Raw genomic sequence first — 13,254 nt, forward strand, 5'->3', positions numbered from 1 at the left:
GTCTCGCGCGCAACGAGTAATGGGGCTCCTGATGCTACGTAATACAGACAAAATTTACAAATGGTCCACTCAATATGATAAATGAGTGATTATACCCAACCTCTTCTTACTCTAAACAACTAAATCGAGAAGTGCTTTAATCAATGTAAATAATGGCCTACAAGAAGGTTTTCACTATTAAACTACCACGGAAGTTCCAATTGTCAATGGAAGTAAGTAGAAGAACGGAATATATTAATCTTCGTTATTCAGAATGGATAGAGGAACCAGAACGTGTGAGGAGTGAAACGATTTGAATAAACAGTGTACAAGTTTCCTACTACCAATGAATAAGAGGAACTTGCAATTTTCCTATCGCGTTACGTTCGTGCTTCGTGCGTAATTATCGGTACCGCTAGCGTCCGTGTTTCGTTCGTCAATAAGAAATAAGGGCTTAATTATTACATTCGAAAAAATATATTTTTTGTTATTAAAATGTGACTGTGATAAGTGAAAAGTCAAAATATATTATTAAATTTCTATATAGTGAGTGTTAACCATCATTCCAAATAATTTAATGATGAAAGTGTCATAGTGTACATGTTACTTGATAATATTTTTGTTCCACAAGTAACGTATTTCCATATTGTGTATGTGTATAGTTTTGTCATGTTTATGTATACAGTCACAGTGTGGTGCAAAGAGATATTATTTTTCTCTGATAAACGTAAGGAGAGGAATATACATCACCGAGTGCCGGATTATTCCTGACCGGAATATAATTTTGCAATAAGCATATTGCGAAACGGGCACAGGTATACTTTACCCAATGTTCCCCGAACTTCTCTCCGTGAAACTGGATAACTAATATAGAGAACAATCAGTTGATTCTGCTGATGTGGAAACCGGGATGTATCACGAACACGGTGTTGATCCAATGCCAATAATCCATGGTTCGAATCCCGACTCTCACTATTTCTGTTCTCTGTTGGTTAACATAACTTGTGGGTTGGTATCATCCAGTCCGAGAGCCTGTTTTCTTTTATGCATTAGTAAAGCTCTCGTAAAAACGTATATGGATCAAACCCGATACCGTCATATCTGTTCTCTCAAGCAGAAACCCCCGGAACACGAACCCAGAACCCATTAATACTGTTTTATCTGTCTTCCCGAACAAGGACATAGACTTCCGAATAAAACAATACTGTTTTAAAACTACACCGTTGAACATTAAAATGGTAATATTTGGGAAGAGAGGAGTTACCAACGCTAAATGTTGAACACATGGGTAAAATTAGTTGCTGCTCTATATGATGACTGACGGTACCTTTGGGAGCCTAGCAGACCACACAAAGGTGAGCAACACGGGACGTTACTACTATCAAACAATGCTGCGACACGGCGAGGCACATAGCAGAAGAAACGTTGGATGTCGTCTTTGAGTTTAAACATACTGTCGAAGTTTATCTGCTATAACCGCTGGAGGCTTTGATGTACAAATCGCTATGAATTACGGTGCAGTCATGTTGAACAGGAGAGAGATCCAGTATTCGCATGGATCCAAGGGAACAGTGAAGCATGACGTTTACTCAGGAACTGTTCGATGATATGTGCCATATGCAGTCATGAATAGTTCTGTTGGAAAATAGTCCTATTCAAGAATTTCAGAAATAAGATTATAACAGACTCCAACACCTCAACGATGTACTAATAGCTGATTGGTCAACATTCTGATGAACTGTATTACACTCTTGTAGAAACGAAATCCAATGGCATCCAATACCAATAACGCCCGATACCATGTCATGTCTGATGATGCAAAATGCATGTCTTGCTAGTCTGACATTGCGGTACTTCTGGCTCTGGCTAGATTCCGAAGATTTCTCTGAGTTAAAGAGCGAGTGGTGATTAAGTCACACAGCCATTTCCTGATAGGTACTATTCCATCCATCTGCGAAAGCTGTATAGACAGCATGTTCCGATTTTAATTATAAGAGTATATTCGTATGGATAGCATGATTCAATTTTAATTGTAATAATGAATAAATACTGATTGTGCACAAATAAATGTTGTTTTTAACTAAATAAATGTGGTTTTAAGTGGAGTTTTGGGGTTTCAAACTTTTGTTATTTAAGGATTTTTATATCGTATTCAAATTTCTTAAGCTAATCTCTCCGTTATAGAAGCTTTATCATAACAACTACAACTATAGATAAAACTGATATAAAAACGCAAAAAGGAAAACAAAGCTAACAAAGGAACTGTTCCCGGTTAAGACAATATTTACACTATGACTTACAAACTTCTGTAAATGTTCATTATCAAAAAACAACCATCACACTTAAAATGAGCCTTGCTCATGTATCATTCCTGCTAATGTACCCTATGCGGTCAGCAATCATAAAAAGCACTTTTGTTCGGTGTCTCTAGACAACGCAGCTGACTACACCGATTTCTATTCGACTCTTTTTATCTTAGGTTTATAATCAGGTTTATCTTTTCACATTTGTGTAATCATTTATCAATGAACAGTAAAATTTAAAATTATTTTAGGCTATTTAAAGTTTAAAGAATACATGAGAAAAACAGGAATTTAGCAATGTGAGGTTAGGATGGAAAACATCACGTACGTGAACCTTTTGAAGTATCTCAAACTTTCTTCATTCCATCAATTTTTTTCATTCTCTTTTATTTTCATTAATTTAATCTCTATTCTTTAGTTTACATGGTATGATACTGGGACGTTAACAAAAGCTTTCGTTTCGATCGACGCTTTCAGCAATAATAGTTATAATCATAATAATGTACAGTACTTACCTGATTTTTGTGTGGGTTATGCAGTAATACACATTCAGACATGAAATAGGCCACCATTGCATTGCCCCCAAGAGCGGTTACGTGTGCCCGAACTATTGCTAATACTTCTGTTACAAAACTGTGAACAAATCCACTTAAGCCGCCGCCCTAAAAGAAAAAAAGAAACAAAAAGAAAAACATATTTTTAGTTCTTACAACAGAAACGCTACAAAAGTTTTAATAAAATATTATGTCCCACCCTTTATAACCTTTTTGTTACATTAAGATGTGAAGTGCAGTTACAAATTCGTCACTATCATTATGATATTGTTTATTCAATGTGCTAATCATCTCAAAAAACTTCTTTATCCCTCTTGCGAACAAGAATATACATTTGTAATAAAAATACGTCCATCATTAACCAGTGGTCCACTGCAAGGGTATCCCAGATGGATAAATGCTTTCCATGCAAGAGGAAAAACAAAACACTCCCCAAACTGAGTATATGCTGATATTTGGTGATATAATGTTTTGTGAACTGTAGATTGTTACTTTGATCATTCGTTCGAGTTTGATCCTTTTCAGTATTGAGGCTATACGAGACGTGACTATTGCTTATCGGTATTTGGCTGAGTACCTCAGTGGGTGAGATCACAAATTACATAAACTCACATTGGGAACAAAACCCGTCTTCCTTAGCAAAAGCGATAATGCAAACTATCCGCCTACACTAAAAGCTACAATTTAGTTACAAGGAGTTGTTATTGTCGAGAAAAACTAAGAACATTTCATTTAAGAGCATGATTCTGTGTTCAAACATCTCCGAAAAACAACCATAAAAAGCTATATAATACTGACCTATGTTTCTGCAAGATTTGGTTTGGTTTGGTTTGGTTTGATTTAGTTTAACGTCCCACGTCCTGCTAGGCTAAAGGAGACGTGAACCTACTGATTATAGTGGAATCCGAACCACTTTGGTCGTTCAACTATACCCCAAAAGGAATCGAACCTGTGACCACGCGAACCGAAGTCAAGCGTACTGGTCACTACACCAAGTGGGGGTTCTAGATGTTTCTGCAAGAATGATATACAACTGATTATTTCTTCTTCTGTACAGTCTACTAAAATTTCAAACATTGGTTTATTTCGTGATATTCCGAATTGCAATAGTAACAGCACTTAAAGATGTGTTTCTCTAAATCTCAAAGAAATGAAACGCTATTTCGGTATTTGATGGAGGGTGGAGGACTCATCTTTCGTGCGAAAGGGTTCATGGTTTAATCCCAGCCAGTGAGTTTGTGGTAGGCAACATTGTGCTCGTGGATTTTCTCGGGGTAGTTCTGTTTCCATTCATATTCTTATTCCAAAAATTCTTTTATAACCATTTACTTTCATATACTATAAGGCATAACCATGGGAGGTTGAAATGAAATGAAATCTTTAAGTTTTACGTTCCACAATTATTCGGCTAGGCTAAAGGGACGGTAATGATGAGAAATGAGGGAAATTGTAGAATGAAGAAAGTGGGAAGAAACGGGGGAACCCACAAAAAAACCTAAACACATGGTGTTTGTCTACCACAGAGCTCACTTGCGCTAGCCTGGATCGAACCAATAACCCCATACACTAGAGGTGAACGCTCTACCACTGAGCCACCACGGCTCTATGTAACATTAAAGATCTTTTTCCCGTACTTAGTATTTTATAAAAGATTGGTGTCCCAAATTTAACTTTTTTGCTATCTCAAATTACACTTCTTTGACAGTTAGTTAAATTCAATTCTTTTTTAAATTTTGAGACATATTCATCCATAGACTAATATTTTACGTTTTTAAATTAGGCCGTAGCCATGTTTTGTTTTACCTTCTTTTTATTATGTCCAAAAAAATCTGAATGACACACAACACTGTCTATTTACAAAGTTTGCATCCATTAACAAATTTAAGGTACATGCATTCAATTGATTCTACGATTATAATCTTGCTTACAGAAGACACGAAATATAAAAATGAAGAGGAAAAAGCAAGAAAAATAGTTCTTTTATGTTGGATTGATAAGTATTATGTGTAGGCACGAAATGATAAAAGGTTCACACATTACGTTGGTAACAGCATGTAGCATAATGAGTGTGGAAATAGACTTTGTAGGAGATTAAAATGTGAAGTTCAGATAGTAGATTAACGAATGTTTTTATGAAGTTTATGAAGAAGAACATGTGATATATTAGTCTGGCTGGTTACGTGTAGACCACACTTAAAGAACAAGGAATAAAGATTAAGAGGAAGAATTATTCACAGCTACCTTCTAGTGAAAAGTTGCATGCGTTACTAGCAGTGAACGTACTGGTTGTGGGTTTAAGTACTCATATATGATAATACACAATTCTAAGATTTCGGAGATACTAGATTAAAATATTCTTAACTTGGATCAAGTTACATTGGAAAACTAACCAAATCTCTCATAAATATAATAATAATAATAATAATAATAATAATAATAATAATAATAATAATAATAATAATAATAATAATAATAATAATATTATTATTATTATTATTATTATTTATTTATTTATTTATTTATTTTTTTTTTTTTTTTTTTTTTTTTTTTTTTTTTTTTTTTTTTTTGCCTGTCAGCACGTTCTGGAACTAATGTTTTTACCCTTTCTTTCTGTTATAGGTTCGACTCTGAAATGTTTCTTTCAGATTTTTCGATTTTTAACTTCTTTTTTTTTTTAACCCCCGATATCTTCTCTTATTTTTTAAATCATCGATCAATGTGTTTCTTCTTCCTGCTCGTTGCTTTCCTTCCATTTTTAATTCTATGCTTATAAAGAAGACAATTTCTTCCCAAGATATATCTAATTCAATTGATCTTCCTACGAAATATGCTGGCTAAAAGTGTCCTCTTCTCTCCTACTCGTTTTATACATCTTCGTTTCTTTTGTCCATTTTATCTTCACCTTTTTTCCATCAACATATTTCGAATCTCTCTAAGTATTTCTTCTCTACCTTTCGTAGTGTGCGCGTTTCCGAACTTATAGCCCAATATATCACTTGACCATTTTCTTCCTTAGTTCAATGTTAAGCCTGCTGGTTAGGAGCGATCTTTTCTTGTTGAATGATTCTTTGGCGACAACAATTCTTGACCTGATCTCTTTGGTTCAGTAAGTATCTCTCGTCAAAAGACTGCTTACATTTTTGAAATGATCGACTTCTTCAAGCTCTCTTTGTTCTATTCTGACTTATAAGGGCGTGTTTTCACGAGATATTCTCATGACTTTCGACTCTTCGATGCTGATTTCCATTCCTAATTGTTTTCCAGTATTAACTATTTACTCCATCATCTGTTGTTCTACTTCGGTTCTAGCTACAATAACCGTGTCATTCGCATACCTGATCTTGTTAACGATTTGTTCTCCAATCTTGAAATCTCCAACTTCCATTAATGTTTCCTTCATTTAAGCATTCATTATAAACGCTACATAAATGGGGTGACATATTACATCCTTGTCTGATTCCTCTTCCGATCTCTACGCTGTTGTTTCTTCCTTGATTCAAGCGCAACTTTACTCTTTGTCTTGTGTATAGATTGCGAATAAATCGACGATCTCTCCAGTTGACCCCGATATCTTCAAGTATTTTCAGAAGTTTGGTCCAACTAATCCAGTCGATGAAGCATAAGCACAGTCTTCCCTTAGATCAAGAACTCGTTGATATAACTCTAATCAAGCCAACAGCATCTCTAGTGCCTTTTCTTTTCGGAATTCAAATTGATCTCAGGGTTCCTACTGATCTGGAGAAATCTATTTCCCTGACTTCTCCCTGACCTTCCCTGACCTTTGGCAGGAAATTCCCTGACTTTCATGACTGGTGTCGGATGATGTTACATATAGAGAATAAATAACGGTGAATATTTATATATGAGAACATTTATTCTATAGAGACAAATAATAATCAATTGCTCATGCGTGCATTCCACTTACCACCCACAAAAATCTGAGCAACATTCAATAATATGATCATTAATGGTTGACTAAGCTGAAAATGGTGTACAATTAATGTTAGAAAAATATATATTTTATAAAATTTCCCTGATTTCCAGTCTTTTTCCCTGAGTTTCCCTGACCAGTAGGAACCCTGGATCTTCCTCTTACACCTATCTTACTTTTTATTTAAACTGTTACCAATATAGAGTTAGCCTAAATGATTCATCGGGTTTCGAAGCACTGTTTAATGACAAGTAAACGACGTACAAGGACGAAAACAGATACACTCACCAAGTTTAAAAAGCCCGATTTGTGGCACGCGTGCAAGCTAGATTGCAGGGCAAGCCGTGAACTGAGCCATGTGATTTCTTCCTGCGAAGTTATGTTAAGAACAAAGTTTATGTACCCTCAATACCGCCAACGGTGCAAGAATTGCAGCAACGCACCACTACTGCTGTGATGGACATCGACGGAAACATGCTAGTGAACGTATGGACGGAACTGGATTACCGTCTGGATGTGTGCGGGTGGCCAAGGGTGCAAAGATTGAACATTTGTAGAATGTACCAGAAACTTGGTGGGTGTATCTATCTTTTCATGTATCAGCTATCTTTGTACGTCATTAAACAGTGCTTTCAAATCCGATTAATAATTTTGGCTAACCTTGTATAACGTTGAACTGTCTTAAAAAAAAATAAAAATAAAATTAAAATAAAATAATAATAATAATAATAATAATAATAATAATAATAATAATAATAATAATAATAATAATAATAATAATAATAATAATAATAATAATAATCCGTTGTAATGATGATGGATAGAAATACGATCTTCAATACAATTTACATGTTTTGGGAACCTACAATACCTCTTTCAATATTATTATCTCTTTCTATATATTCCGTCAGGAAGCAATGCAAGATTTGAAAGTTAAGTTTCTTTATATAGTGCTTTCAGTATATTTGGGTTATAAACAATCATATAAGTATATTTTATTTTGATCCTTTCAACGAGTAGAAATATACACATTAAACTAGTAAAAGATAAAAAGATGAATTTAAAACAAGAAGCAAAGAAACGAAAATGTTACAAAATGATCAAGTCCCAAGATAGCATGTGGCCAATTTGCAAAGTAATGAGAACCAGTAATGCATATCTAATGGACAAGTGAAGGTTTCACATAAATAAAGTCAAGTTATGGAATAGAGGGGACAGAGTAAACAAATTTTCACTGAACTTAAATTCGAAAATTTTTATATTACTTACCTCTCTAATCGCAGTACTTTCCCGAATAAAGAAAAAGTTCAAATTCCCGAGGTATTTTTCAATTTTCCCACCGGGAATATATGACAACGGCGTTATGTCCACGCCATATCTTTCTTTTGGAGCAGTCTGTAAGAATAAATAAACGTAAATAGGCTTTACAGTTAAGTTTCATTACTTCAACTACAATTAACTATCTAATAGCTTAACAAACCCAGAAGTTCATCGTCGCAGAAATACAAGCCTATCAGTGAACCCATTCTGTCAAGTTAATTCCATAACCAATCAATCAACCAAAATGTTATCCTACCATTCTTAACATACATATCTTCGTATCATCTTTTCACCACATTATGTATCCGTTCTTCGATTAACAGAAAATATTTGGAATATTGAAAAGGCCTCTGGCTTAGGAAATCCGTTGATGTGAGTTCCAATTAACTGGAATTCAGTCCCTTTTCTTCTGTCAATCCTACCAAATGAATTTTCTTCAAGTGGAGGCGTAGTAAGCAGCAGATTAATCTTATTTCATGGAAATTGTGAGGCTTCCCAGAAATATATCTAGTACTTCGAAATGAAATGAAATGAAATATTCAAGTTTTACGTCCCACGATTATGTCGGTTAGGCTAAAGGAGACGGCGATGATGGGAAATGAATGAAATGGTGGAATGAAGAAAATGGGAGGAAACGGGAGAAACCCGAGAAAATCCACGCACACGGTGTTTTTCACCACAAAGCTCACTTTGCGCGAGCTGGGGTCTACTGCTTCGAGTTGAACTCGCGGTTACTCAAGAAAAGGTTCCAGGGGAATACTCCTTTAAAAGAAGAAAGAAAGAAAGGAAGGAAGAAAAACAAAACGAATTTACATAAAATTTTATGTAAGTTTCCTTCAAGGTTTAAGTATTAATCCTACTGTTTAAGGATGTGAATTGGCGCACATTTATAATAATTTATACCCTTTTATTTACTATGTTTAATATTTAATATACTATTAACTGTATTATTTCAGTGTTTCCTGACTTCCTTCAACGAAAATAATAATAAAAAAATTACGGTTATAGTGCTAATTCGGAATAAACAAGCTAAGTATCTAGTATATAATGCGAACGTATATGTTTTGAAAAGTCCTCGGAAAGTTAAAACGTGTGTAATCACCGAAGTCGAAAATATGTCTGATACAATTAACTATTAACGTTTAATCGTAGATTTAAGATTATAACAACAGCGTTATAGAGTGTCTGTTAGAAATAAGCAGGAGTTCGAGCACATATTTATAATCTTCTACATAAGTTGTTTACAGAAATACGACTTTCAAAACAAAAGAATTCTAGTGCAAGGAAGATACATTATCATAACAACAAGTTTCCTTTATCCTATCTTTATTTACCGTCCACATGAAACAGTGTACGATAGAATTTTAAAAAGTGAGATTAGTTGCACGTGAGTTGCTCAGATCTGCTGAGGAAGGTATTAAGAGAGTACCGAAACGGTACTTTTTCATTAACGTTCAGCATTTATGTTCCAGGGCTAAGGGAGACGGTGATGATAATTAATGTACGAAAGGAAAGTGGAAGGAAACGGAAGCATTCCAAGAATACCCACGCACACATTGGTGTCCACCACAAAGCTCCCTTGGCGAAAGCTCAAATCAAACAAACGATCCAACACACCCAGAGGCGAGTGCTCTACTATTGAGTCACTGCAGCCTTAATATAGTTACCAACGGTACATTAAATATTAAACACAATAAATAAAAGAATACGTTTACAAGTTATTAATCCTATGCGTATGCACCACTAGTTATTCACGTAGTTTCTAAAGTTATTTCTGGAAAGAATAACACTGACAAAGAGGAACACATATTGGAAAGGAAGTCAGTAAGGACCTGCACACTTACACGAACCAGGACGGCATTAGCTCCGTACGACTATGGAAAACCTTGAGGGAAAAAAAAATCACAGGATAGTCCGTAAGGTGATGGGATCTCGTTATAGACCAAGTATCCTTGTTCTGATTTAAATTCAACGAAACATCGAAATACCACCTACCAATGGATCATCTGATAGCAAAATTTTATAAGAATGACCCATTTCTTTTTCTTTTTTTGAAAAGAACCTACGGAAATTTCCCCGTTATTTTATTTACATTTTATTACGTTACATTTTATTTATTATTAATGATAAATATGGTGAGTCATTAGTTAATAATCAGACAAAAATGACTGATTAATGGGAAAATGCCACCGTATAAGATAAATTTTTTTCTCTTTGAGATTAAGTCCAAAAATGGTCTGCGACTTGTACATCAACACAAAGATTTTGATTATTTCAATAAGTATTAACGATTCTGTGATGCTTGATGACTTCTTTATTTCCTTGTGGAGTGCAACAGCACTCCAGCTACGAGCAGTTCAGTAACTCAGTAAATGTTGTTTGCCTACAATCGCTTTATGTACACTCGAGCGAACAGTACTATATACTGTTCCCGAATATGTATATTTTTCTCTGGAAGCATACGTAACTCTGCATATAGTTCTTGCTAAATTTTCATTTTGTACTTAAAAACAAATCTTTATTATATGCAATGAAAATATTTTTTACTCGAAATTGAATACAGAAAATACAGTGCGTCTTATACGACGTTTTACTGACTAATACTGTTGAACTATGCAACAATAGTATTTTTTGTCAGTGAATTAGTGTGGCACGAACTAGGTTTGCCGAACTATGGTTGCACACGTAAGAAATGCTGCAACGATGTTCGATACGACCTGCATAAATTCTTCTTCAATTGAAAACTATTCTACAGTATCACAAAACTAACTATTTCTAATTCCTAAGTACGTTGCTAGTGCAAGGAGTATATTTAAAACAATGTAAAATGGTCGATAATGTAATATATATAGAGGTGCTATAGTCGGAAGTAAAAGTGTAACTACGGGGTAATATAAGGCTTAAAGAGCGATATAAAATTAACTTTCGATCCTGATATTAATTTTTAAAAAAAAAATGAAACATGAATTATACAGAGTGGCTCACGACACATTTGATTTTTCGATTGCAAATTTATTTTTAAAATCACATGTGCATATCATTATCCACAGAATAGTGTGTCCATGGAAAGATTTTTTCACTCTATCAGATGTTCATTATGGCTCCAGGTTTGCCGAACCTCTTCAAGGCGCTTGCGCATGTTTCGTACCACTCTGCGGCATATGTTTGCGTGAATGTCGCATGCAATAGAACTATCTGACATCGCATTTCCATAATGTTTGATGACTTGGACGAGCATTTTTTTTCTTTAAATAGACACAAACAAACAAACAGTCACAAAAAAAAAAGAAAGAAAGAAAAAGAAAGACGCGTTTAAATCTGCACTTAAAGGCAGCCACAAGAAACCTCAAGCTTTCTCTATCATTCAGGGTCTAATAGCTTCTGCAATACAGTAATTTTACATGGATACAGCTTGAGATCACTGTATGGCATTCTTTGATTAGAACGGAGCGGCGGGAAATGTTTATTTGGTGTGAAGTATGCCGTGCAGACTTTGATGGGCTACATTATCATGGCAACTCAGAGAGCTCAATGTATTCCAGAGTTCGAACTGAAGTAATTTGGGGTCAACGCTCTTCGTTCACGCTGCCTTCTTCCTCGAATGAATAGTACAAACGAAGGACAGTGTTTCTCCCTGGAACCCACTAATTTTTAGATGAGCTCGACATTTCTGTCCAGTACTTGTAATACTTCTCATTTTTGCGTATAACAAGATAGCTTTAGCGCGCTGCGCTGCAGACGAACGACCGCTCTCAGCCATGGGTAATCACTGACTGATAGGTATCGGCGGGAAACGGATACATTTACTTGACCACGCCTAGCGATAGGCTGCCAAGCAGTATTTTCAAAAGCTATAGAACTCACTTGTATATTGTCAAGCACTGACTACAGCTTATTTTTTCTTCCATCTAAATTTCAAATGTGTCAACTGTTCGTGAGCCATTCTGTACACACAAAGTTTATCATATTAAGCATAACCAAATAAACAGAAATGCAAAATTCTGTTTCTAGTTTATTGAATGAAGCAGGTCGAAGTATAAAATAGCTCAATATTACATGTCATAGCATTTTATGCATTAATGAGTTTACTTTTGATAAAACAGATTCGTTCAACATAACATTCGTATTATACAGTGCTAATATGAAATATCATCATCATTTTTAATACTTCCGATTTATTGTGTGTAGTATTCACGAGTTCATAAGAAGAAACGTACTTTTGGCTTCTCTCAATGTGTTGTAGTGACCAATGTTCATATACAAACTTCGGGAAAGGAGTCAGTTTTGAATGGCTACCGGTACCTTAGTAACCTTAGTTCAGGTCCAAGCGGTATTGGACTTTGAACCACGACCTCCTAATTCGAATCGAATTCGAATTTTTACCTTCGATCTGTTTCATACAGACATATTTATACTATACCCTACTTCTATTATCGTATAACTTATAAACTTACGTGTGGCTTTGTAATAATATTTTTTAAGGTACGTCCACGCCCTTTTTGTGCTTGTATCACGGTTGCTGTTTCAGGTACTACATGATCGTCCTCCAAGTTAAAAATCAACTCGGAATCATCTGGAAAATAATTATGAATATGAATAAGACAAGAAAATCTACAAAAATTCTGTTTCTAATGATTAACAAACTAGTGGCTTTTAACGGAAACAAATTTTTTAAAAAAAAGCACACACATATTATATATCTCGTATAGTAGGCAAATAACAAAACAAACCCACATAGCTCTACATGATTGTAGGGAGAATCAAATGATACACTATAAAAACTAACACCCACAACTCATTAGACGTGAATGAAATTTTATGCACACACACTATAGGTTGTACTCTGTACATGATAATGTGAATAGAGTTCTACATCTATGAACGGAATGTACTGGGTGTGTCAAAAAGACGATGTCAGCACATTGTTGTACTCTCCTCTAGCTTGAATGCAGGCCTGCATTCTTGCATGGAATTGGTATTCCATGTTTCTTACACTTGGTGCATAATTGATCAAAGCATGTCGTCAGGGTTGCAGACTGGACTGGACGCTGTTCAATTTAGCTCCACATATGGTTAAAGAGGGATAGGTTTGGTGATTGTACTTGTAACAGACTGTTTATTCTGTTCCAGTTTTATTTTGTCTAAATAGTTATATTCAATCTGTTCG

At 35.0% G+C, this 13,254-nt stretch overlaps 1 protein-coding gene across 2 annotated transcripts in view; it reads right to left on the minus strand.

The window, feature by feature from the left end:
• LOC145681060 (C2 domain-containing protein 5) overlaps positions 1-13,254 on the minus strand; it is a 244,052-nt gene that overhangs the window by 94,246 nt on the left and 136,552 nt on the right. For both annotated transcript variants that reach the window (XM_081752409.1, XM_081752411.1), the window contains 3 exons: positions 12,542-12,660; positions 8,037-8,162; positions 2,798-2,944 (listed from right to left, as the gene is read on the minus strand). In XM_081752409.1, coding sequence (XP_081608535.1) covers positions 2,798-2,944; positions 8,037-8,162; positions 12,542-12,660 — 392 coding nt within the window. The remainder of the gene's footprint in view (positions 1-2,797; positions 2,945-8,036; positions 8,163-12,541; positions 12,661-13,254) is intronic.

The sequence above is a fragment of the Thermobia domestica genome, chromosome 3 (genome assembly GCF_964235325.1).
Source record: "Thermobia domestica chromosome 3, izTheDome1.hap1.1, whole genome shotgun sequence".
In the NCBI taxonomy this organism is placed as follows: Eukaryota; Metazoa; Arthropoda; class Insecta; order Zygentoma; family Lepismatidae; genus Thermobia; species Thermobia domestica.